General features: G+C 43.7%; 1 protein-coding gene across 1 annotated transcript in view; it reads left to right on the forward strand.

Annotated features, from left to right (window-relative positions):
- CP (ceruloplasmin) overlaps nt 1-26255 on the forward strand; it is a 38382-nt gene extending 12127 nt beyond the window's left edge. Inside the window, exons 6-19 of the mRNA XM_084638463.1 lie at nt 1451-1616; nt 2988-3127; nt 4023-4163; nt 4299-4510; nt 5168-5318; nt 7603-7815; nt 9559-9766; nt 12722-12861; nt 19352-19480; nt 20583-20689; nt 21459-21675; nt 22365-22504; nt 23181-23343; nt 25960-26255. Coding sequence (XP_084494589.1) covers nt 1451-1616; nt 2988-3127; nt 4023-4163; nt 4299-4510; nt 5168-5318; nt 7603-7815; nt 9559-9766; nt 12722-12861; nt 19352-19480; nt 20583-20689; nt 21459-21675; nt 22365-22504; nt 23181-23343; nt 25960-26030 — 2198 coding nt within the window. The 3' untranslated portion in view covers nt 26031-26255. The remainder of the gene's footprint in view (nt 1-1450; nt 1617-2987; nt 3128-4022; nt 4164-4298; nt 4511-5167; nt 5319-7602; nt 7816-9558; nt 9767-12721; nt 12862-19351; nt 19481-20582; nt 20690-21458; nt 21676-22364; nt 22505-23180; nt 23344-25959) is intronic.
- Nucleotides 26256-27081: the final 826 nt, after the last annotated feature.

Consider the following 27081-nt stretch of genomic DNA (forward strand, 5'->3'; position numbering starts at 1 on the left):
GTTCAGGCAAGGCCATAGTAATTTATTCCTAAAGGGTGGAGGGGAGGCAGGTAAATTCACATTTTAACCTAGATGTTCCTTGGAAAGTTCCTTAGTTTATCAGAGACAGGGTTAATATTTCCATTCTCTCTATATATTCCTATAGCTTCCATTATTTATTAACTATAGCATGACATGCTATTTATTTCAGCCCAGAGCTTTGCACGGCTCTCTCTCCTTCTCTGACTAGGAATTTCCAAAATAAATCCCTGATCAAAAAATCCCTGATTAGAATCTGAGTTAATCGTGTCCCCCACTAATAGTTTAGCCTGATATTGATACGCTATACTCAACTATGCTGAGGAATCAAGTTTCAGTATGGTTCTCCTGACGTGTTTTAATTATGACCAATTTTTTTTAAAAAAATAGGAGCCTAAAAGATAGGCTCCTATATTATTAACATTAGGCACCTAAATAAGTGGCCTGGTTTTCAAGAGTGTGAGCATCCAGCTGGTCAATGGGAGCCATTTGGGTGCTCAGCACTTTTGCAGTATGAACAGGACCTACTTGTAATTTGAAGAACCATTCTGATCTATCAATGCCACTGAACAAGGGGAGAAAAAAAAAAGAAAAAAGAAAAAGACTTCCATTAATGTCAGTGGGCTTTGGATCAGGACTTTATGTATACTCAATGCAAAGTATGGAAAAAATATCAGGTGATAAATATATTATGAAGATTTATACCGTACTTCACGGCCCATTGTGTGGCTTCTTCTCTCCCATCTAAGGCCTGGTCTACACTTAAATGTTTTGCTGACACAGCTATATCAGGCACCCCCAAAAAAACCCCACCCCTCAGACTCCTAACTGATGTAGCTATGCCAGTAAACGCTCTGGTGTAGATGCAGTTATAATGGCAAAAAAGTCCTTTTGTCAGTATAGCTTAGGTTTAAGTTCTTCAGGGAACTGGTTTAAGTTCTTTTGTTGGTATAAACTCCATCTCCCCTAGGAGGGTTTACTGGTACAGTTATACTTGCAAACTGTTTCTAGTTTAGACAAGGCCTAGGAATTTCACAAATGAGTCACTAATTAAGTTCTGAGTGAAAGCAGAGCCAATTTAATATGCTTCAGCCTAGGCAAAATGCTATCTGACAGTCTGTTTTCACTCAATCCTAATCTTATTTGTCACTAATATGAACTGTGCCTTCATAAAACAAAGACATCCTTTACCAGCACATAGCAGCCTGCATTGCATACTATGCACTAATTTGGCTTGGGTGTGGTGTTTCATGTAGCTTGCTTTTGTCTGTGATTTGTATAACTTGCAACAGTGAGTCCTAGGGGAAGGAAACAGACAAATTTTAAATGAGAGAAGAAAAAAAACAAACAAACTAGGGTTCACATAAAATCCCCTCCCACTCCGCTTAAGGTTTGTTGTATTTGTATCTCCCTTTTTTCCTCCCTTCCCCAGGTGGTATGCAGGCCATTTTTGAAGTAAAAGACTGTAAAAAACCTACAACAGATCACAGTGAATATACAAATGTAAGACATTACTATCTTGCAGCTGAGGAAATTATCTGGAACTATGGTCCATCTGCAATAAACCATTTTACAGGACAACAATTAGTTATTGACAGGTAAATACCTCCTATTAAGTAAGAGAGCAGCTATAGACTATTGCTACAAGCAAACAAGCTTTGTTTACAAAAACTGATTTGGTTTGAACATGCTAAATATACACCGTCATAAGGAGCCACTGATTTTTAAGGAAAACCCCATTGTTTTCAGTGCTTCTTAAACATTGATTGCAATATATAGCCCATAACAATTATGCCTGTTACTTCCCTTGAGACCTTGAAGCAAGTTTCATTGTAGCATTAATAACTACACTGGAATGAAGAAATGTTGTATCACCATATATAGACAATCAGGGTCCCTGAAAATTTCAGGACTGGTCATCCATCAGTCTAGGGTGGTAAGAGAATGGGAATCAGTGGCCAGATTCTCAGCTGGTGTAAATTGTCACAGGTCTATTGAAATCAGCAAACAACATATACCAGCTCAGAATCTACCCCTTGTTCTAGATATGATTCTGTTAGCTAAGACTAAGGCCTTCTCTACACTGCCACTTTACTGCGCTGCAACTTTCTTGCTCAGGGGTGTGGAAAAGCAGCCCCCTGAGTGCTGTAAAGTGGCGGTGTAAACAGTGCGGGGGGGGGGGGGCTTTTTACAGCGCTGGGAGAGCACTCTCCCAGAGTTGGTGCTGCGACTACACAGCCGTGTCAAAGTGCCGCCGCAACTAGTGAAGACATACCCTTAGTCAAGTCATTTAACACCTCTATTCTTCATCTGTCAAATGGGTTTAACAACACTTTGTTACCTTCCTGAGCTGAGGCTTAATTAATTAATCTCTGTGAAGTGCTGTGAGATCATTGAATGAACAGGGCAATAACAATTTAAAAAAAAAAATCCCAGAGTAAGCTTTCATGAAATCTGCAAACTGTTTAATTGTTTTTACAGTCTTATTTCTCTGTGTTCTTGTGTAACTCATAATAAAAATACCTTTTTTCCTAAAACCAGAATAAAAATTACAAAGCACTGGCCAGAAACTATTGTTTGTGGATCTTCTAATGCACTGTGTGCATTAGACTAACAAGACAGGATCTCAGAAAAGAAAGACAAGCTGTAGAGAATTTAATGTAGGGGTCTGGTAGGCTTTTTCTGCCTACTCATGATTCCTTTAATTGCTGTATCAAGCTATAATATGATCTAGAGGGTAGAGCTCTAAAGTGGGACTCAGAAGATCTGGGTTCTATTTTCAGCTCTGCTCCTGCTGGGTGACCTTCAGCAAGTCACCTCACCTCCCTGTACCTCATTTTCCCCAAATATAAAACGGGGAGGATACTGCCCTCCTTTGTACTTCGAGCACTTCGAGATCTACTGATGAAAGCACTAGCTAAGAGCACAGTATTATTAAAAGTTGTTTCTATCAAATTTCTTCTGAACAGTGAGTCTCAGACATTTTTTGAACAAAATGAAAAAAGAATTGGTGGCTCTTATAAAAAAGCGGTTTATAAGGAGTACACAGATGGCACCTTCACAAAGTGTAAGAAAAGGCTCCCCGAGGAAGAACATCTTGGACTCTTAGGTGAGACTGTGTAAAACAATTTAAGGCAAAGCTGGAGGAGTTTGTTACCTCTCCGAACCCACAGCATTTGTAAGGCCCTTGAACATGACTCGTTTGACTGGCAGAGCTTACAAATGCTACTAGCTTCATATGGGAGAAAGGGTGGAAATGACAAGTTATACTGGCACTGAGGGTTAAGTCAGCTCCATGAATGAGCAGGGAGGTGGTGCATGGCATCCGCTACAGAGTAAAAGAATGAATGGTAGGAGGGCAGGTGGTGCTTCCATTGACTGGGTTACTTCTGTTGAGGGGTGAGTGAAGAAGTACATGAACTGAATGGGGGGAGGTAGCGGTAGAGCTGGTGTCTGTGATGGGCAGGATACCAGGAGGAGATGGAGGATGTGCTGGGGCAGCAAAAATGATTATAGGGTTGGGGTTACATGTGCTGTTGCCTACGAAGAATTACGCCTGCTGGGAATTAAATGGAAAAGAGAGAGGGTTCAGACAGTACCTCTATCTTTCCCTGTACCCTCTGGGGCGACGGTTAGCTGAAGAGAACACTCACCACAACCCTTCTTGCCACTGTACCTATCTTCCCTTCAGTTTCCTCTGCCTTCCTTTCCTTCCTGTCTAGCCTCTCTCTGCCCCCACAATCATCCAGTCCCCATAGCTTCTCCCTTCATGAAAGCTGGAGCCCAGCTGCCTGTGCTGGACTCCAGTGAGTGCCCCCCTGCAGCTGTACATGCAGCAGTGTATTCTAGCACTTTACAATTGGCTAAGCTCGGGGTATATTTGTTAAAGGATTCAAGGAGGTAAAAGATTCTGCTGTCTTCCACAAGTCCTGTGTCAGTCCTTCAGCTTTATGTCCCACCTGGATCAAAACAGTCTGACCATTGAAATCTGTGCTCTTTACAAGGACCTGTAATCAAGGCAGAAGTGGGGGACATCGTCAGGGTGACCTTCAAGAACAATGGTAGCCACCCCTTCAGCATTCAGCCTCACGGTGTGAGCTACAGCAAGGGCAACGAGGGCACACTGTACCATACCATCTCTGGAGGTGAATATGGAAGCCAGGAGATTCCTGCAGAGAACAAGCAATTGTACATTTTGATGCATTTGTGATAAAAGTAATTGTGTTTATGACCGGGAGGTTAGCTATTAAGCTTGATTTTTAAAGCTGATTTTACAACAGGCACTGAAGCGCCGTCTTCACACGTGAGTCCTGGTGCTACATATACGTACGAGTGGAAGGTGTCAGAAGATGTGGGTCCCACCCAGGAAGATCCAGATTGCTTAACCTGGCTTTACTATTCAGCTGCAGATTCAGTCAAAGACACCAGCTCTGGCCTTGTGGGCCCTCTCTTAGTATGCAGGAAAGGAACTCTGCTTCCCTCTGGGAAACAGGTAACTCAAGGAGAAAGTGAAAGTGTTTACATCACTCCAACCCAATCTGCTTTCCCTTCCTGAACTGTGACTTCAAAAGCCTGCCAGGCTAAACATGCTTTCCTTTGGGGTGTTTTTTGTGGGGGTGAGTGGGAGGATGTTTGTCTTGTTTGTTTGGGGTGGTGGGATTATGCAGAAGAGAACTGGGAATGGGCTATTTCTAGATCATGGTAAGCAGTAACTAAAGATTGTCACTATTTAATGGGTGTATGTTGGACAGTATGAAATGTGGGGTCCAGTCCAGTTCCTGATGGGCTGACGTACACATCACAAAGCCACCACCACTGGCACCAAGTGGCATCCTGGCTGGCAAATCTCAGCAGGGAGTCCAGGGATTTGAATGATATAGATACTGAGGTTCCTCCTCATCTCTAGAGGTGGTCTCTGCAGGTCAGTAATGGGACCGTTTGACAGAAGCGTGTGGGTAGCTACAGACCAGGTAAGATGGCTAGAGAGTTTAGAGTTCCTCAGATGAAAGGTTCTATCCATCCATCCATATTTATGTTGCTCTCCCTTATGGTAAGTTATATTCACAAAGTAACTTACCAATAGAAGCCCTTTGCTGTCCTTTAGTTTACTCATTTGCATTTTTCTGTTTGCGCTGGTTCTTATCCCCAGAAAAATGTAGACAAGGAGTTTTTCCTACTTGCTACAGTGTTTGATGAGAATCTGAGCTGGTATTTGGATGATAACATTTTGATGTTTCTAATAAATCCTAATGACATTGACAAGGAAGATGAGGACTTCCAGGAGTCCAACAAGATGCACTGTAAGGACTTAACTTTATTATAACTAAATAGGCAAATATACCTCTACCCCGATATAACGTGCCCCGATATAACACGGGTTCGCATAGAATGCGGTAAAGCTCTGACATGCTGCTCTGAGCAGCGTATTAAGGGGGCCGGGCCGGGGCTGAGGGGTTCGATAAGGGGCAGAGGGTCTCGGGGGCGGTCAGGGGCTCCCGCCCCAGAGTTTGGAAGGCAGGAGCTGTGGGGGGGGCACTTTTGGGGGCCCCGCAGTCCCAGAGTGGCCCGGGAGATTAGCAGGGGGCCGGGAGAAGCCCGCTCCACTTCCCTCGTCCCAACCCCAGCTGTGTCGCTCGGGGGAGGGGGCTTGGGGGAAGGGATTCCCCCCCCCCCCGCACTCACCAGCAGCGGCGGAAGCGGAGCAGCCTGGCCCCAGCCCTCTCCACTCCGCCAGCTCCCAGCCACTGTGCTCTGCTTCCCGCCACAGGTGAGTACGGGGGGTGTCCTTTCCCCAGCATCCCCGCACTCACCGGCATCGGGAAGCGGAGCGCTGCGGCTGAGAGGTGGTGGAGTGGAGCGGGCTGGGGCCACGTTGCTTCGCTTCCTGCTGGTGAGTGCCTGACGGGGTGAGGAGTGTGGATAGGGGTCGGAGCAGTCAGGGGACAGGGGGGTTGCGTAGGGGGTGGGGTCCTGAGGATGATTAGGGACAGGGGGTCTCTGTAGGGGGCTGTCAGGGAACAAGGAACAGGGGGCGGAGGGGGCAAAGAAAGTTTGATATAACAGTCTCACCTATAATGCGGTGAGATTTATTTTATTTATTTATTTATTTTATTTTTTTGTCTCCTGAGGACCACATTATATCAGGATAGAGGTGTACTTTATACAGCATGTTGTCAGTATGTCTCTCCCACACACACTCATTCCTCCTTATCTCAGTTCAAGCAAATTATAGTGTGTGCAGAATTACACTTCTACATGTTTCTATATAGAAAGTTAGAGGCTTCATTGAGACTATTTTGAAAATGTGGTTCAATTATTTTTAAGGACTTATTTGTAAAAAGCTCTTTTGCAGTACAACAGTGTATAAATACAATTTAAAAATGTCTCACTAGCAGATTGCAGCAAGGGACAAGATCATACTTGGTACAATTTAACCAACTGGTGTAGATATAGGAAGAATATTATTGTATATTAATTAATGCAAACTGAATATTAAGCGTTCATTGAGGATTAACATCTTTATAGTGGATCCATTGTATGGTGGATAAAGGTCACTTAAGTAACAGTTTGAGGATGTGTTTGTACTCTGTTATAGTCTACAACTCCCCTAATGTACAGTAAAGTATCTTCAAACAGCTTATCTATCTGCCACTGCTTCCCAATTCAGCCCCAGCTGACAAACTGAGTCTTTAACAATGGCATGATGGAGTTTCATGCTTATTGTCCCTCAATAGCTTCTAGATCAAATACATTTAGATTTCAAGATGTGTTCCTCTCCCCCTCCCCAAATTACTAGCTCTGCATGCTCTAGGTGCGACTTGGGCATCAAGCATTTGTTTATTTTTTGTGCCTCATCACCAAATTCAGCAAGCCAATTTTGGTCTCATTGACACCTGTGCAACTCCCATTGCATTGAAATTAGGCCCTCCGTGACACTTGTGCAGCTCCATTGCCTTTGCTAGGTTTGCACAGGTGTAGCTAACTGACACATAGGCCTGGTCTATCCTGCCACTTTACAACTCTGAAACTTTCTCACTTATGGGTGTGTGAAAAAACACGCTCCCCCCCCCACCCGAGCGCTGCAAGTTTCAGCGCTGTAAAGTGGGAGTGTGGACAGCAGCGCTTTAACATTGCTAGTGAAGACATACCTTTAATTACATTTAATACCCAAGAAGGAATAGAATCCGTTGCGTTCTCTTAGCTGTATTAGCCCTGAAGTGATAGCTGAAGTATAAAGCAGTGAAACTGTATTTTAGTCAGTAGAGTCTGCAAATGTGTTCCTGAATACACAGCGGAAGCTGATCTGTTGAATAAAAAGGTTCCATTTTCCCAATGGCTTTTCATTATCAGACTCATACTTTCAAAGAAAATAAAGTATGTAATTCAAAGTTACTGAATATTTGATTTATAAGAACTAGAAAGTTTAGAAGTTGCTTTGTTCTGACAATGATAGAAGAGGACAATGATACATTTTGCCAGACTAGGAAATCACATTATCCCACATATGTTACTAAATATGGATGCAACAGAGAATGTGTTACATGCACTAATCAGAATACTTTTGGTTTTCACAACTTTCTGTAGCTATTAATGGATATATGTATGGAAACCAGCCTGGCCTTGAGATGTGTAAAGGAAACACTGTTTCTTGGCATTTGATTGGCTTGGGATCGGAGGTTGATATTCATGGGATCTACTTCTCAGAAAACACTTTCCTAACTAAAGGAACAAGAAGGGATACAACAAACCTGTTTCCACACACCACTCTTACGGCTATTATGGAGCCTGACTCTGAAGGTGAATAAATGACCATCCTTACCATCCTCTGATATAGTCATCTACCATAGCAAAAGTAATATTAGCAGCTTAGACCAGGAAATTCATTGTTTAATCATTTTATGGCAGTAGTTCTCTGACAATGAACCATGGACCACCAGTAGCCAGTGGAGTCCTCCCAGTGCTTTGCAAAATGACACATTTTAGCAGTAGATTGTGCTTGTACATTATGCCCTGTGAAAGGTGTGTGTAGTTTTGCTTCCCAGAAGCAGCACAGGGAAGGAATCATATCTCAGGCAGATACAAGTCTTTCCCTGTTCCCTATTTCCCATTACTAATAATAGATTGCTTCCCCCACTTCTCCCTGCACCAGCTAGGCTGTGCTGGCCAGCACACAGCTGGAATCAAAACTCTACCCATTCCTTGCCTTCTTGCTTGCAGTGGGGTAGTTGGTATGCAGGTCCTTCTGACCCCAAACCCAAGGTGCCTGGAGTTTATGCAGTGGCACAGAAGAGCGGGAAGTGGAATCTCCTTGCATCCTTGCCTGGCTGTGTAGGTCAGGCCAGAATCTAGTCAATTTGAACCAGACAATGAGTTGCTAGGCAAAGAGAAGGTGATTCTGTTCCAAAGTGGTCCCCAGAATGAAAGTGTGAGGACCGCCATTTTGTGGAGCATTGCTTACTACAGAACATGACGACTGAAAGAAGGTATAAAGCTGAGAACAGTTTTAGATGTTGGCCCGAATCCAAAGATACATAGGCACCTAACGCCCAGATTCAAACATTTAAATCTTGGGTTTAGATACCTAAATCCTAGTTTTGGCTCCAGCAGGGTTTTGTGGATCACAATGAACCCTGTAGGCTCTTAAACTCACTCAGTGACTTAAGTTTTCAGGATAGAAGTTCCCTCTACCTATGTTTCTGTCTCTGGGCAGGAACGTCTCCCACCTAAGTTCCAGAACAATCCACAAACCAAGGGAAGACAGGCATTCAGTTGCCTATGTTGTCCATGGGGCCAGATCTGGTAGGCAGCCTCTGACTACTAAGTATTTATTCACAATGGAACACTCAATGGGTCTCAAAGAGAGAGAAAAAATGACTTTATGGTTAGGAAATCCACCTCGGAAGTGGGAGACCCTGGCTCCAGTACCCCTGCTTCAAATCACTCTTTCATTATTTAGCTATAGAGAAAGAGCTTCACCAGGACAAACTGGGAGAGTCCCACATCAGAATGTCCCATAGCTCAGTGATTAGTGCACTTTCCTGAGAGGTCAGAGACCCCTGCTCAAATCCTTTCCCCCACCTCTGGCACAGAGGGAGTAAAAACTAAACTTACATCCTAGACAACCAGCTTAAACCAGTAAGCGGGGGGATCCCCCACCACTTACAACTGTTGTGTATGTAGTGGGAAGCTACTTAGGTGCCCAAATTGCTTGACTCCTCTCCTGGGAATTGCTAAACAGAGAGATTGGGACCTTCCTTCGGTACCTATTTCTGTGAGAGGGCTGGGGGCTAGCACAATCTAAGGCCTCAATTCTGCCAGTATTTACACGTGTTTAACTTTACTACTGAGTAGGACCATTGGACAAGCACCTTGCATGTTGCTAGAGCTTATAGTCTGTGCTTCAAGGAGTTTATAGTCTAAATCAACACAGGTGATACAGCACAGACATAGAGGACACATAGATTGAGGGTTCCTATCTGTGCAGGTTTTCTTTTAATCTCCTTGCTTGTTATGTGTGTGTCTCTGTCTGTCTCTCTCTAGGGGTTTTTGAAGTGGAGTGCTTGACAACAGATCACTACACCGGGGGCATGAAACAGAAATACAAAGTGAAAAAATGCGATTGGTGGAATCTGTTTCCATCGCTATATTTGCATGAAAAGACTTACTATATTGCAGCAGTGGAAGTTGAATGGGACTATTCTCCCAACAGAACATGGGAACATGAGAGGCATGAATTCCATGAGGAAAGGTAATAATGAATATCCAAAAACCCCATCACCAACATATTTGAGACTAAGGGCACGTCTTCACTAGCAACACTAAGGTGCTGTAGCATTGCTGGTGTAGTCACGGCATAGCACTGGGAGAGAGCTCTCCTAGCGCTCTTTTAAAAAACAAACACACACAAAAAAACCTCCACGAGGGGAGTAGCTACCCGTGCTGGGGCACTGTCACCTTACAGCCCTGAAACTTGCTGCGCTCCCCTTTTTTCACACCCCTGAGAGAGAAAGTTGCGGTGCTGTAAAGTGCCAGTGTAGACAAGGCCTAACTTGTTCTGGTTATGGATGGTGGGCGGGAGGAAACTAGCCCTGGAAAGAAACTAGCCCAGGCATGTCCTGGGGGGCCTTGTGTCACAGGGTTGAGCAATCCCAACTGTGTGGTGCTTCTTTTACAGAATTGTAAAAACCCTTGTTTACAACTCCCCTGCTGATTAATGGTCGTGTAACACCTGCCGGGGTGTGGCTTACCACCTTTGTTGTCACTAAAGAACTAGCAATGGAGACTCCCAAACTTACAACATATTTCAACAACCATACAGCAAAATCTGAATTTCATACCCACTAATGATATACATATTTTGACGGAACAGTAGGTTTCAGCAGATCATGACCTTTTCTATAACACCTCACATGACATACTTTGTACAAAACATATATCATAATTACATGACACTGGTGAATATCGGGGTGTTGAGGTACATAATGCCACAAACACTTATATGTAACATCTTACCTACTTGCTTGGAGAACCCCATGCAGGCTTTAGATGGTAAACATTTACCAAGGAGAATGACCCTTCTCTTCTTTACTTCCCACATATGTAAAAATTCCTTTATTTTAAGGAGAACTGTTACCCCATAACCAGACCTGCATCACTATGAAGCCTTAGCCTAGATGGATTACTACTCTGACTATTCTTATTGTCTCAGTCAGCTGGTTGTTTAGTTTGTCCCAGTTATGAGCTCATGTCAGTGAGAGCTAGGGTGTTTTGTGACTGAGTCCCCGCCGTGGTATTCACTGCCTACTAAACATTTGTCCGGCTTCCAATTCCAGGCAAGGCTATTGAAATATACCAAGTAATTGTTTATATTTACACCTGTTAGTTTGTTCATATTTTCATTCAGCTGTCCCCACACCCGCCATTTCATTGTTTTTTCAATTAACTACCCTGTTCTCCAGCAATTCTCAGTCTATGCAGAGCTCTGCAGGCTTCTTCCTATCCTTGGGGACACTTGGGTCTGGGCCCACAAAGGGATTTAGGTTTTGCAACACCTAATTTTTGGGCACCTTGAAAATTACTGTAATCCACAAAGACTGAGTTATAGCTGCCCAGGTTCCCTGTACAATGAACGGGAAGAGATAGATACCTAAATATGGGATCCACAAAAGCCAGTGTGGGGAGCCATCTAAGCTAGCCAATAGGAGATGCCACCAAGGGGGGTCCTAAGCCATGCTCCTCCCACAGGGTCAGTGCTGTGACACAGAGGCCCAGTGGTGCCAACTGCATTACTCTGTCAGCAACTCCTAATTGGCCTGACAAACTCACTACAACTAACACATTGCTTTCATGGCATTCATCCATAAATAGCATCTTTTAAAGTATCAAATGAAAGCTGGTATCACACTGCTACTGCTCACGAAAGCTTATGCTCAAATAAATTTGTTAGTCTCTAAGGTGCCACAAGTACTTCTTTTCATATTACCCTTTCTCACTCTTAAAATCTTAAACTTTTTGTTAACTTATACTTGCTTTCAGTATAAACAGATTACAGTGCTGAGGTGTTATAATGGAGCTGATACTCAGTTGAATCAAAGAAGCAGGTGTGTGTATACTAACAAACCTGATAATTACTGAGAGTGTCTGTGGAGGGGACTGGACACAACAGGGGGATAGACGCTTCTGAGGTGTCCGGGGCCTAGAATACACCAAGTATTAATCTCCAAGGCAAAGCAAGGGCTCGCAGAGCCCTGAGGATTTTGTTTTGGTGGCTAACGGACAGTGTCAGGGAGCTGACCCACGTATGAAGTTTAACATCAGCAAGACTCTCTCACTGAGGCGGGGGGTTGGGAATCACAGAATATCAGAGTTGGCAGGGACCTCAGGAGATCATCTAGTCCAACCCCCTGCTCAAAGCAGGACCAATCCCCAATTTTTGCCCCAGATCCCTCAATGGCCCCCTCAAGGATTGAACTCACAACCCTGGGTTTAGCAGGCCAGTGCTCAAATGGGGGGAACATGGTGACCCACAGTCTGGGGTACCCTGAGAAAGTGTCACAGGCACTGAATTGCAGGCTGCAGCGAGGCACCTCTCTCTGCTTGCAGGGATGCTGGAACAATTTGCATTGTGAGGGTGCTGAGAGCCATTTAACCAAACCGTAAACCCTGTATATAATAGAAACCGCTTCAAACCAGGGGTGTGGCAGCACCCATGTCTGCTTGTGATCCAAAGCTGGGAGCCCCCCTCCAAGAGTGAGGTGGTTTAGGTGCCAAAGCCGCTTCTGGCGAGAACAGCTTCTGTATCAGCCTAACCCCAAACAAAATGACCAGGGTCTCAGCTCAGCTGGGTACGTGGGCAGGGACCCACTGTTTAAATACACAAGTCGTTCAGGTCCATTGAAGTCAATGCTCACCTGCGTAAGTACCCTGCTGAATTTGAATCTTTGTAGTTGTAGGCCTCCTGATCTCTGCTGAGATTCTAGCTTTTTCCCAATGGCTGTTTTCTTTATGATCCAGAGGCACATCACAACAAAAAATATTTGTACAGTAGAAATAGCCAATTCAGTGGTACGTTTACTGTAGTATTTAGCTGTGTTTGCAATTTTATTATGGTTAACTGTACAGGGTCCTGACATACTGTTGTGAAGGATGCTGTAGGAACATAGAAGCTTTTATTGAATTCCTGAGTTTGTCTCCTTTCCTCTAGCCCTGGAAATCCATTTTTAAATAAAGAAGATAAGTTCATTGGTTCGAAGTACAAGAAAGTTGTTTATAGGGAATACACAGACAGCACGTTCAGCACTCCCAAGGAAAGAGCAGAGGAGCAGCAGCATCTGGAAATTTTAGGTATGGTCATAATAAATTTAGACCTGACAGAAATGCAGACTTTATGAATCCAAATACAGTGATTTCTACTCTACAAGACAAACTAGAGAGTAAGCAGAACAACACTGGGCCTGCTTCTACTCACACCAGTATACCTCCATCAGACTTGAATGTAATTAGTCCTGATTTACATAGATGTAAGTGAGACTGGACCTGTGTTTGCAGTAGAAGAGGAAATCCCAATTTATGAACGCATGCATTATATTTAAGGTACATACAGCACTGTTTTCAAATTTGGTCTAAGATTGGACAGCTAAATCCATACCGATTTCAATGAGAGCTATAGATGCTCAGCACCTTTGAAAGTTAGGCTACCTATTTAGGTGAGTCACGTCAGACACAGGTTTGAAAATATTGGTCAGAGTAATACATCAGCTGTGTCCATTAGTTGAAATCATCAATTGTTTTTAAGTTGCTGTCATACACCTTCAACTATCACATTGCATTATAATCTGTGCTTTTGGGTGCAGTTGTGGTGTGGGAGGGGGTACAGGCTCTGGGCTGGAGCCGGAGATGAGGGGTTCAGGATGCAGGAGGTAGATCCAGGCTGGGGCAGGAGTGCAGGGTCTGGCTGGGGGTGTGGGCTCTGGGGTGGGGCCAAGGATGAGGGATTTGGGGTCCAGGAGTGGGTTCTGGGCTGGGGCAGAAGAGTTTGGAGTGTGGGAGGGGGTTCCGACCTGAGGCAGGGGGTTGGGACACAGGAGGAGGTGAGGGGTGCAGGCTCCAGGCAGTGCTCACATCAGGCAGCTCCCCGCAAGTGGCAAAGTGTTCCTTGGCTCCTAAGCAGAGGCATGGCCAGGCGGCTCTGTGCACTACCTCCGCCCAGGTGGCCACCCCTCCACCTAGGAGCCAAGGGACATGTCGCCACTTGCAGGGAGCCGCACGCAGACAGGTAGGGAGCCTGCCAACGGGACTTTTAATGGCCTGGTCAGTACCATGTGTCGAAAACCAGACACCTGGTAACACTAACAGTGGGTCATACTGCAAGGTGAACTGTCAGGAGGGAGGTTACTAGTGGAGTTCCACAGGGGTAGGTTTGCTAAAATCTTTTTAACATTTTTATTAATGACCTTGACACAAAAAGACAGTGTGTGCTAATAAAATCTGCAGATGACAAAAGTTGGGAGGTATTGCCAATATGGAGAAGGACTGGAATATCATACAAGAAGATTTGGATGACCTTGAAAACTGGAGTAATAGGAGTGGGATAAGATTTAAATAGTGCAAGGTCATGCACTTAGGGATGAACAACAAGACTTTTTGCTATAAATTGGGGACTTAGTCAGACGTAACAGAGGAGGAGTGGAAGGACATGGGTATACTGGTCAGTCACAGGATGATAATGAGCTGCCAATGTGATGTGGCCATGAAAGGCTAATTCAATCCTAGTCTGTCTTAGGTGAGGTATTTCCAGTAGAGATAGGTAAGTGTTGTTACCGTTGTACAAGGCATTGGTGACCACCTCACCAGGAATACTGTGTGCAATTCTAGTCTCCCATGTTTAAGAAAGATGAATTCAAACTAGATCAGGTGCAGAGAAGTACTACTAGGATGATCAGAGTAACTGAGAACGTGCCTTACTGGAGGAGACTTAAAGATCTAAGGGTACATCTTCACTACCCGCTGGCTCAGCAGATCTATCGGGGATCGGTTTATCGTGTCTCGTCTAGACACGATAAATCGATCTCCGAATCGACGCCTGTACTCCACCTTGTCAGGAGGAGTAAGCGGAGTCAATGGGGGAGCCGCCGCGATCCACTCACCACCATGAGGACAGCCAGATAACTCAAACTAAGATACTTTGACTTCACCTACGCAAATAGTGTAGCGGAAGTTGCGTATCTTACTTTGAAACCCCCCAGCCATGTAGTCCAGGCCTTAGCTTTTGTTTTGTTAAGCTAAATAAGCCAAGAGGTGATGTGATGTGATTCTTCTCTGTAAACACATAATCATAGAATATCAGGGTTGGAAGGGACCTTAGGAGGTCATCTAGTCCAACCCCCTGCTCAAAGCAGGACCAATCCCCAATTAAATCATCCCAGCCAGGGCTTTGTCAAGCCTGACCTTAAAAACTTCTAAGGAAGGAGATTCTACCACCTCCCTAGGTAACGCATTCCAGTGTTTCACCACCCTCCTAGTGAAAAAGTTTTTCCTAATATCCAACCTAAACCTCCCCCACTGCAACTTGAGACCACTACTCCTTGTTCTGTCATCTTCTACCACTGAGAATAGTCTAGAACCATCCTCTCTGGAACCACCTCTCAGGTAGTTGAAAGCAGCTATCAAATCCCCCCTCATTCTTCTCTTCTGCAGACTAAACAATCCCAGTTCCCTCAGCCTCTCCTCATAAGTCATGTGTTCCAGACCCCTAATCATTTGTGTTGCCCTTCGCTAGACTCTTTCCAATTTATCCACATCCTTCTTATAGTGTGGGGCCCAAAACTGGACACAGTACTCCAGATGAGGCCTCACCAATGTCGAATAGAGGGGGACGATCACATCCCTCGATCTGCTCGCTATGCCCCTACTTATACATCCCAAAATGCCATTGGCCTTCTTGGCAACAAGGGCACACTGCTGACTCATATCCCGCTTCTCGTCCACTGTCACCCCTAGGTCCTTTTCCACAGAACTGCTGCCTAGCCATTCGGTCCCTAGTCTGTAGCTGTGCATTGGGTTCTTCCGTCCTAAGTGCAGGACCCTGCACTTATCCTTATTGAACCTCATCAGATTTCTTTTGGCCCAATCCTCCAATTTGTCTAGGTCCCTCTGTATCCTATTCCTGCCCTCCAGCGTATCTACCACTCCTCCCAGTTTAGTATCATCCGCAAATTTGCTGAGAGTGCAATCCACACCATCCTCCAGATCATTTATGAAGATATTGAACAAAACCGGCCCCAGGACCGACCCCGGGGCACTCCACTTGACACCGGCTGTCAACTAGACATGGAGCCATTGATCACTACCCGTTGAGCCCGACAATCTAGCCAACTTTCTACCCATCTTATAGTGCATTCATCCAGCCCATACTTCTTTAACTTGCTGACAAGAATACTGTGGGAGATCGTGTCAAAAGCTTTGCTAAAGTCAAGAAACAATACATCCACTGCTTTCCCTTCATCCACAGAACCAGTAATCTCATCATAGAAGGCGATTAGATTAGTCAGGCATGACCTTCCCTTGGTGAATCCATGCTGACTGTTCCTGATCACTTTCCTCTCATGTAAGTGCTTCAGGATTGATTCTTTGAGGACCTGCTCCATGATTTTTCCGGGGACTGAGGTGAGGCTGACTGGCCTGTAGTTCCCAGGATCCTCCTTCTTCCCTTTTTTAAAGATTGGCACTACATTAGCCTTTTTCCAGTCATCCGGGACTTCCCCCGTTCGCCACGAGTTTTCAAAGATAATGGCCAATGGCTCTGCAATCACAGCCGCCAATTCCTTTAGCACTCTCGGATGCAACTCGTCCAGCCCCATGGACTTGTGCACGTCCAGCTTTTCTAAATAGTCCCTAACTATCTCTGTCTCCACAGAGGGCTGGCCATCTATTCCCCATGTTGTGATGCCCAGTGCAGCAGTCTGGGAGCTGACCTTGTTAGTGAAGACAGAGGCAAAAAAAGCATTGAGTACATTAGCTTTTTCCACATCCTCTGTCACTAGGTTGCTTTCCTCATTCATTAAGGGGCCCACACTTTCCTTGGCTTTCTTCTTGTTGCCAACATACCTGAAGAAACCCTTCTTGTCACTCTTAACATCTCTCGCTAGCGGCAGCTCCAGGTGCGATTTGGCCCTCCTGATTTCATTCCTACATGCCCGAGCAATATTTTTATACTCTTCCCTGGTCATATGTCCAACCTTCCACTTCTTGAAAGCTTCTTTTTTATGTTTAAGATCCGCTAGGATTTCACCGTTAAGCCAAGCTGGTCGCCTGCCATACTTACTATTCTTTCGACACATCGGGATGTTTTATCCCTGTAACCTCAACAGGGATTCCTTGAAATACAGCCAGCTCTCCTGGACTCTTTTCCCCTTCATGTTAGTCCCCCAGGGGATCCTACCCATCCGTTCCCTGAGGGAGTCAAAGTCTGCTTTCCTGAAGTCCAGGGTCCATATCCTGCTGCTTACCTTTCTTCCCTGTGTCAGGATCCTGAACTCAACCAACTCATGGTCACTGCCTCCCAGATTCCCATCCACTTTTGCTTCCCCTACTAATCCTTCCCGGTTTGTGAGCAGCAGGTCAAGAAAAGCTCCCCCCCCTAGTCGGCTCCTCTAGCACTTGCACCAGGAAATTGTCCCCTACACTTTCCAAAAACTTCCTGGATTGTCCATGCACCGCTGTATTGCTCTCCCAGCAGATATCAGGAAAATTAAAGTCACCCATGAGAACCAGGGTGTGCGATCTAGTAGCTTCTGCGAGCTGCCGGAAGAAAGCCTCATCCACCTCATCCCCCTGGTCCGGTGGTCTATAGCAGACTCCCACCACTACATTACTCTTGTTGCTCACACTTCTAAACTTAATCCAGAGACACTCAGGTTTTTCTGCAGTTTTGTACCGGAGCTCTGAGCAGTCATACTGCTCCCTTACATACAGTGCTACTCCCCCACCTTTTCTGCCCTGCCTGTCCTTCCTGAACAGTTTATAACCATCCATGACAGTACTCCAGTCATGTGAGTTATCCCACCAAGTCTCTGTTATTCCAATCACGTCATAATTCCTTGACATCACCAGGACCTCCAGTTCTCCCTGCTTGTTTCCAAGGCTTTGTGCATTCGTATATAAGCACTTGAGATAAGCTGCTGATTGCCCCTCATTCTCAGTATGAGGCAGGAGCCCTCCCCTCACAGACATTCCTGCCTGTGCTTCCTCCCGGTATCCCGCTTTCCCACTTACCTCAGGGCTTTGGTCTCCTTCCCCCGGTGAACCTAGTTTAAAGCCCTCCTCACTAGGTTAGCCAGCCTGCTCGCAAAGATGCTCTTCCCTCTCTTCGTAAGGTGGAGCCCGTCTCTACCTAGCACTCCTCCTTCATGGAACACCATCCCATGGTCAAAGAATCCAAAGCCTGCTCTCCGACACCACCTGCGTAGCCATTCGTTGACTTCCACGATTCGACGGTCCCTACCCAGGCCTTTTCCTTCCACGGGGAGGATGGACGAGAACACCACTTGCGCCTCAAACTCCTTTATCCTTCTTCCCAGAGCCACGTAGTCCGCAGTGATCTGCTCAAGGTCATTCTTGGCAGTATCATTGGTGCCCACGTGGACATCTGCGGATATGTCTACACTGCCCGCCTGATTGGCGGGCAGCGATCGATCCAGCGGGGGGGGGTGTCAATTAGATGTGATAAATCGATCCCCGAGCACTTTCCCATCAACTCCTGTACTCCCCCGCCGCGAGACGCACAGGCAGAGTTGACGGGGGAGCGGCAGCAGTCGACTCACCATAGTGAGGACACCGCGGCGAGTAGATCTAAGTACGTCGACTTCAGCTATGTTATTCACGTAGCTGAAGTTAAGTAACTTAGATTGATTCCCCACCCCACCTCGCAGTGTAGACCAGGGGTTTGAGAAACACCAGGGAGGGAGAGGAGTTATTTAAATTAAGAGCCAATGTTGGCACAAGAACAAATGGATATAAACTGGCCATCAACAAGTTTAGGCTTGAAATGAGACTCAGGTTTCTAACCATTAGAGAAATGAAGTTCTGGAACAGCCTTCAAGGGGGTCAGTGGGTGCAAAAAGCCTTACGTGTTTCAAGACTGAGCTTGATGGAGGAGATAGTATAAGGTTCCCTACAATGGCATATACCATTTGTGTCTATTAGCAAATATCTCCAGTGGCTGGAGATGGGACACTAAATGGGGAGGGTCCAAGTTACTAGAGAGAATTCTTTTGGGGCTTTGAATGGTGGGTCTTGCCCACATGCTGAGGGTCTAAATGATCTTCATACTTTGGGTCAGGAAGGAATTTCCCCCCAGGTTAGACTGGCAGAGACCCGGGGGTTTTTTGTCTTCCCCTGAAGCATGGTCACTTGCTGGTTATAACTAGTGTAAATGATGGATTATCTGTAACTTGAAGGCTTTAAAATCAAGTTTTGAGGACTTCAGTGACTCAGCCAGAGATTATGGGCCTATTGCAGGAGTGGATGGGACAGGTTCTGTGGCCTGTGATGTGCAGGAGGTCAAACTAGATAATCAGGATTGTTCCTTCTGGCCTTAATCTGAGTCTAATAAACAATTTACAATTATTACACACTATTTGTGCTTACTGAATCTACTCTTTCCATAATGAATAATTCACCAGGTTTGGACTCAGTTTTCCTGGGCTAGGTATTAAAGTAGAGACCTCATGCCTACTTCTGCTGCATGTTCACACATAACACAAGAAGCGGCCTTTTTACTAGTGTGACCATCTTTCGAGCTGGGAAAGATTTGTCTCTCTTTTCAACCCAACAGGTCCATTGCTTCTCGCAAACGTTGGCGATAAAGTCACAATTGTTTTTAAGAATTTGGCCACGAGACCTTATTCTATACATGCCCACGGAGTGAAAACGGACAGTTCCATTGTTGCTGTAACTCAGCCAGGTAAACCATATCACTTACTCCACTGTGCTCACAGCAAACTTCAAGCTATTTAATAAAGGCTTGGGGGGGGACCCAAAAAACCCCTTCTTCCACTCAGCCACTGCAATTTTACTAAGGTGGTATTGCTTTCATGAAAATACAATCAGTTATAATATTTTCATAGAACTATTAGTTAATTAGCATTTAACGCTCCTCATTTACAATTACTGCGCTGTATCTTAAGCTATGCTACACTTACAATGCAACAGTGGGACAACTGCAGCTGTGCTGGTAAAGCACTTCAGTGCTGACACTCACTACAGTGATGGAAGGGGTTCTTCTGTTGCCATAATTAATCCACCTCCCAAGAAGCACTAGCTAAGTCAACAGAAGGCTTTGTCCATCAAACTAGCGCTATCTATACCGGGGGTTAGGACCGCTTAACTAAGGAGTTTGGATTTTTCACAACCTGAGCATCGCAGCTGGGTCAATGTAAATTTTTAGTGTAGACTTGGCCTTAGAAATACAGCGCCAGATCCTGCCGTCACATTTCACAGTCCTTAAACAGGCAAGTCTCCCATTGAAGAAAATAGATTTGGCAATTTAAGAACAGCATGATTTGGCCTATGCAATCTTTGTTATTTCAAAAGTTATTCTGGGTTCTCTGTCTTCATAGAATGCAGGGTTCCTTTGCTAAGAAGTGGCAGAACTGAATAGTGCCATCACACAAAGGGATTTGAGCAAGAGTTCAAGTATCTGCAGAAGGGAAATAACAACAAATGAGTCAGCCACAGCTGCACTCAAGAAGAGGAAGTTCATGGCAAAAATAAACTGTAAATTAAAATACCATCTGTTTCAGGACAACTTCTTAGATAACTTTTCCTGAAGGGCAATGAATTGTATCATGCACTGGGTTGTTTGTTAAAATATCCTGCAAAGCATGATTTCATTGTCAAGTGAGGATGGGGGAGAACCCCATCAACTTGGTCAATTTTTTAGACCTAAAATCCTTGACAACATCCTTTGAGTCAGTTGCCATCAGCTTCTTTGAATAAATAAAGTTGTGGACTGGATGAACAAAGTGAATACACCTTTAAAATACACTAATATGTACTTAATTCAGGTGAAACAAGAACCTACATCTGGAAAATCCCTGACCGATCTGGTTCTGGGAAAGGTGATCCCTCCTGTATTCCTTGGGCTTATTACTCAGTTGTGGATAAAGTTAAGGTACGTTTCTAATGACAGTTAAACAAAAATTCCTTTACAGTGAAAAGGAAAAGGAAAGGAGTTTGAACTCTTCCATTTGCTGTTTTCTCTGATGAAAGCAAAGCCCCTGCTACCGCTGCTATTTAGACAGACTTATTACTTTAAAGGGCATAATAATTCCATACTGAGTTACTGGTTTGTAATTTCACTGCATTCCTGCTATTAAGTACTGGTTAGCCTAAACTAATATTTAAAGCAACCATCCTAAAAATCCTTGAAAGTGAAAGAGCTGATTACATTAATGGAGCAAATATGTAATTGGTCATTTGCATGGAAAACTGTCACATGCAAATTGAGCACAATAGTGCAAAAAAAAATAAATCTGAAAACAGAGGGTTATTGCATGTGTGTTTAGTTGAAGTCACCCTTGAATGGAGACCAAGTACAAAAATATCTCTAATGAATTTTGGAAAGAGAGACAAGCAAGTTAAAACAGGATTAAAATTGAAGCTGTTTTGTAACATTAACTCTAGCACCAACTACAATAGATGGAGAGAAGAAACAGTTGCTGTTTATGCTGTATTGCACCTTGTGCTGCCCCAGGATTAAATGAATAACCCTCCTCTTTATCTGTGAGATTTCCTTGTTCAATTGTCAATTACCAAATGCCATCAGAAATGCATTCTCAGTCTCGGTAGTGATGTTGTTACTCATGAGTATTCCACTCCGCTATTAAAGCCCATTCTACTTAGATAAGACACCCATGAGAATTTTGTTTTTGTGTTTTCAGGATACGTACAGTGGATTAATAGGGACGCTTGTTGTCTGTCCCAAGCGGTATTTTCCCACATTTCTGTTGAAAAAGAGAGTTGAATTTGCTCTTCTTTTTATGGTTTTTGATGAAAACGAGTCTTGGTACTTAGATGAAAATATCAAAACTTATTCTGCCAATCCAGACAAAGTAAACAAAGAAGATGAGGAATTTATTGAAAGCAATAAAATGCATGGTACGTTTCCCAGTTTCATTTCACTGTATCTTTGAAATCTGTGGCTGTCAAATTTGTTTCTGAAATCTGTGATCTTTTGGTTCTGGGTGTATATGTGACTTTCCAAGCTTTAACGGATGTCCAGTTATCAGGCCCAAGCCTTACTCAGACAGGCAAGAACCCTTATTCGTCAGGACAGCACTTAAGCCTATGCTTAAGTTCCATTTAAATAAAAATACTGAAATACAAAATATGGTTTTGTCATATTCTATTTTTACCCATAAAGTTATCCACATTGAAATTCTAATCCCTAAAATCAGTTGTTAAATTTCAACATGTTGGGTTGAACAACAAGTGCTAATATAAGGCCTAATCCTGAAAGGTACTGAGCATCTCCTGAGAGCTTCGATTCTGCGTTCTACAGGAGCTGAAGATTCACAAGACCTCACAGTATCATCCTATGCTAGGGTAGAGCACTCTCTAGCCTCTTTTCCCACTGAGCAAATGTGGGATGTATCATATCATCAGATCCTATCCTCATAGGTTTTCTTATTTGATAGGGACAGTACATTCAGTCAGTGCCTTTATTTTTTTTAAGGGACATTCAAAGTAGTTCTGATTGCCTACCACTAGCATTAAACTCTCAAATTCCTCTGCCATTAAAACCTAGATAACAATACAAAATGTGTTTTGTATCCCCCTTTCCCCAGCCATTAATGGAAAACTGTTTGGAAACTTACATGGTCTTACAATGCATGTTGGAGATAAAGTAAGCTGGTACCTGATGGGAATGGGGAATGAAGTAGACATGCATACAGCACATTTCCATGGCCATAGCTTTGATTATAAGGTAAAATTCCTTTTATGTTCATTTCTTACTGTGTTCACTCTTTTCATGAGGATTATGAGGGAATGAGATGTTACAATCTTAAGCCACAGTCCTGTAACTTGAATTTACAGTATTTATATATAAAAAATATTTGCTCAGACCAAGATACTTTTATATAAGAGAAGACAAGATAACGTTTGATGATGGGATTTAGTATAGGTACGTGTCTCATGCTACCTCCACAATTTATCTCCAAGTTGCCACACTCATGATATGAAAATTGTGCTTCTCCCACCCCCTCACACGGTTGTCCTAGTTAAATTTTTTTAGTTAAAAATTCTGAAAGGAAGATCTATGAACGTATGAATTAATGGCTCTGTGAAGTGAGACTGCTTTGGAGTTGACATACTTGGAGAAAGAGCTCTGTGTAAGCTCAAAAGTTGTGTCTCACCAACAGAAGTTGGTCCAAGAAAAAAATATCACCTCACCCACCTTGTCTCTCTAACATACTGGGCCAAAACTTTATCTTAATCCCATTAGAAGTCCTGTTAAGAACACTGAATGACTTCTGTGAGAGTGTGAGCACCTGTGTAAGTTTGAGGAGAATGTAGCCCATTGTACAGCCATCTATCGATACAGCACTGTGTATTTATCCATTACATAGGTGTAATTGCTATTGTTGTTTTTCCCCTTGAAGCGCACTGGAATTTACCGGGCTGATGTCTTTGACCTTTTCCCTGGCACATTTCAAACTGTGGAAATGCTTCCAGAGTACCCTGGCACCTGGTTACTGCACTGTCATGTGACTGACCATATCCATGGTGGCATGGAAACTACCTACACAGTGCTCCCGAAAGAAGGTAAGACTGGCTAACCTAGATCAATCAGAGGGACATGTTTAAGGATGTATTACTGAATATAGGCCATATGCCAAGAGGTGCTCAGCAGCAGATTATCAGGCCCATGGGGAAGAAGAGAGATGAGAAGGCCTGAGTGTATTACAAAGGACCAAATTTAGCCCTGGGTGAAATTCTGTGCTCTTGTAGGTGCAGCACAGAATTCACAGCCAGAGAGATGGGCATGTTAAGGTAACTTTAAGCAACCCCTGCACTCCTGATTCTGGAGTGCTCCAGAAACCTGGGCCAGGGCAGCCCCCAGTGTAATTTAGACAGCCTAGGGGAGAAGGGGTCAGTTATCTAAGTAAGCTTTTTGGGATAATGATTGTCAGTTTTATTTTGTGTTTGTACAGTGTGTAGTTCAATAGGGACTCCTAGGCACTATCATACCACCAATAAGTTACAGCAGCCCCCTTTGGCTGCCCTGTGGGTAACACTGCCCAGAATCTCCACAGTGCTACATGCCAAGGCCCTGCCCCAACACAACCCCTACATTAAGGCTTACACAGGCAGCCTTGGAACACAGCCTGCAGATGTCATTCTCAGTTCCTGCATCCAGGGAGGAATTCCCTGATGCATGACAGGATTTTAAATCCTTTTTTTGCCTTTCTGACAGTCTTCTCAGGCATTAAAAGGCCCAGAGTAGGGGTGAGAATCTCATTCCATGTGTAAGCAGGGGCAACTAAAGCGGATAAAAGACTTGATCCCACAAGCAGCTGAATACATACAATTCCATTGGCAACAAACGTCTATTTCTGGCCCTGTACCAGAAACCTTTAATCAATCTGTAGCTTATATATTCCCAAGTGAGAGAGATATTACTATAGTTCTAAGCCAAAGGAAAAGAAAAAAAGTTATTGTAAACAGGAATGTCAAATATTTGGGTGGAGCATATAGAATTCATGAATTGTCTTATAAAATATGCCATTTTAAATGTATTTTCTAAGCACTGCTGGATTAGTTTTAGGGGACTTGGGCACCTAAATCCTCTTGACTTTCAATGAGATTTAGGCCCTTTTGAAAACATTACCCTGGTTTCTAATGATCTCTAACAAAAATCCAAACTCTTAAATGAAGTTTTTACAATTAAGGTTTAGCAAAAGCTTCCTGCTAACTCTTACGTATATCAAATACAAACAAACAAGGCACCCGTTATGATCTAAAGTGTAAAAATACACTTTAGATCGTCATTTCATTTACACTTGTGAATCTGGGCTAAGGCCACAAGGTTGCAATTACCAAGGCACATGCCCTTTCCATAAATGCATGCATAATTCCATTGAAGTCAATGGAACTGCTCACATGGAGAAGTGTTTAGAGAATTAGGCCCACAGGCAGTCAAATTACACCAGACTCACACCAGTGAAAGTATAATAAAAATATTATCCCTTCAGTGTTCACTCTTACTTAGTAGACAGAATGCTGCCACAGCTAAGTAATGCCATTTCTATAGTATTACAGGCCTTCTCATGCATTTTATATAAATATTTTCCCCATAGCTGTTATGTAAAATTGAAAAGCCCCTATAAAACTAATTTTTTTAAAATTAGTATGTTTTCATAAGGGAGTGTTAATCATATAGAAAAGGTTAGCTTGGGCCTGGAAGGTAAAGAATATAGAACTTTTAAAATAATTGTTTTACAAAAAGCCTGATTCCCCTTTCCACCCCACCCCCAAAACTAGAGAAAATGAATGTCTGGGAGGGGTCTGTAGGTACAGGATATGACAATGGGCAGAAGAACAGATCAAAGAAACAGGAAAAATCTCTTATGCTTGGAAGGGTATTTTAGTTAAGGAGAAGGCTGGCCATCAACATAATAAAAGGAAGATAGTAGTGAAGTTTTTTCCTATCCACCCTCCCCTCCCCAGATATGAGAGTTGAGATCTGATCCTTCAGACAAAAATCTGTCTCACATGCGATTGCTCACAAAAGACAAAGGGGTTTGCAGAATGGGCCCTTATTAAAAACAAGTTTTCCTATTTAAAACAAACACCATGAGCAGATATTTGAGGAATGATTAAATCTTATTTTGAATTCAAATGAGCACCATTTTTAAAACAACACTCCTAAAAACTTTCCTGTGCTAGAAAGGGGTAAAAGATGTTAAGTTTATAGTAAACACCACAATTAAAAATACCAGAAACTAGGTAATAAAGCATCTTTAACCCTTGATCTATATTTAAAAGTGTACATGATTTAGCATGAATACCAGAAAATGTATCTAACTTTTGTAAATAAATCTTGTTTAGAAAACAGAGTACAAGTATAGCTTATACCAGACTCGTACAGAAAGTAAAAGTCGATTTACACAATATACTGTGAAATATGTAAAACAGATTTTACCCTACACACCTACCTCTTAAAATGGATCCCTCATAATGATACAGAGATTGACTCAAGTCACAACATACAACCCAGTCTGAACTCCCAGCATTTTAAGGTGGGTTTTTGGATTTGGATCCTAAATTCTCCCGAAAATGGGTGCACTGACAAATCTTTGTGTGTTACTTCTCTTGCACGCGAAAAATAGCTTGTTGCATTGATATGAGGTTTTACAGAAACACTTTTCCCCTTTGCAGAGCAACAGTCTTTGTTCCCAAGGATGTTTGAGCAGTTCACACATAAAATCAAAACAGCCAGAACAGAATGAAGGAATTGGCTTATCACAAGGATTCTCTAAAGTCTTTACTTGATGAAACACTTCTTAAGAAAGGACATCTGGACCACTTGCCTTTTGTGAACCAAGTTGAGAAAGGATCATCTGTCCCACAAGAACAACCCTGGTAACACATGGATCATAGTTTGGAACAGCTCTGTGAATACATAGCCTATAAATTACTCTTTGCATAAATAAAAAACCCTCCTGTATAATTGACCACTGCTTCCTAAAATGCCTTTCGCAGACTCCTTCTTCAGGTATGCCCTTCCCTTGGAGCCAAACTCCCCTCTCTCCCTAGCCTCAGAGACTGCAGCCATCCTCCTTGCAGTCCTGTTTTCTTTCGGCTACCTGGCTTTATACAAGCCCTGGCTGTTCCTGTCCAGGTGGGCTTCACCTGGCTCCTCCTCCAGGTGTAGGTTAGACAATTAATTGGCCACACTAGCCACCTTAACCCCTTCAGGGCCTGGTGTGGGGTGAACACCCACCACACTATGTGACTACAAATTAAAACATAAAATCTGTTTCACAGAGTTCTGTCCCAGCTGCTTTCACCAGAGTTCAAGAGTCACAGGTGTCTCAGACATAACTGGAAATGAACCGATGAAGCAGGTGAGGTGGGATCCACAGAAGTACTTAACTCTCAGTTTTGGCTCCACTGTGACCCACAAAATGCCCATCCAGCACTGAAGGTGCCTAAACTCACTCAGCACCTAAGTTTTTCAAGGTAAAAGGCCTAACTTCCTGCCTCTGGGCATGAGCAAATGCTGCCTCCCTCTAGGCATCCATGTGCCTATCTCCTACCTAAGCCCCAGAGCTATCCACACATCCAGGGAAGAAAGGCATTCAGCTATCGAAATCATGGGCAGGACCCCATCTGTCAGGCATACTCGGAGGGCACCTACTGGATTGGGTCCCATTCAAAAAAGTTAGGTCGACCCAGCTATGTGACTGGAAAAAATCCACACATCCGACTGATGTAGTTAAATTGACCTAACCCTCTGTGAAGACTGCTAGGTTGATGGAAGAATTCTTCTGTCGACTT

Source organism: Lepidochelys olivacea (assembly GCF_965140295.1).
Source record: "Lepidochelys olivacea isolate rLepOli2 genome assembly, chromosome: 9".
Lineage (NCBI taxonomy): Eukaryota > Metazoa > Chordata > Testudines > Cheloniidae > Lepidochelys > Lepidochelys olivacea.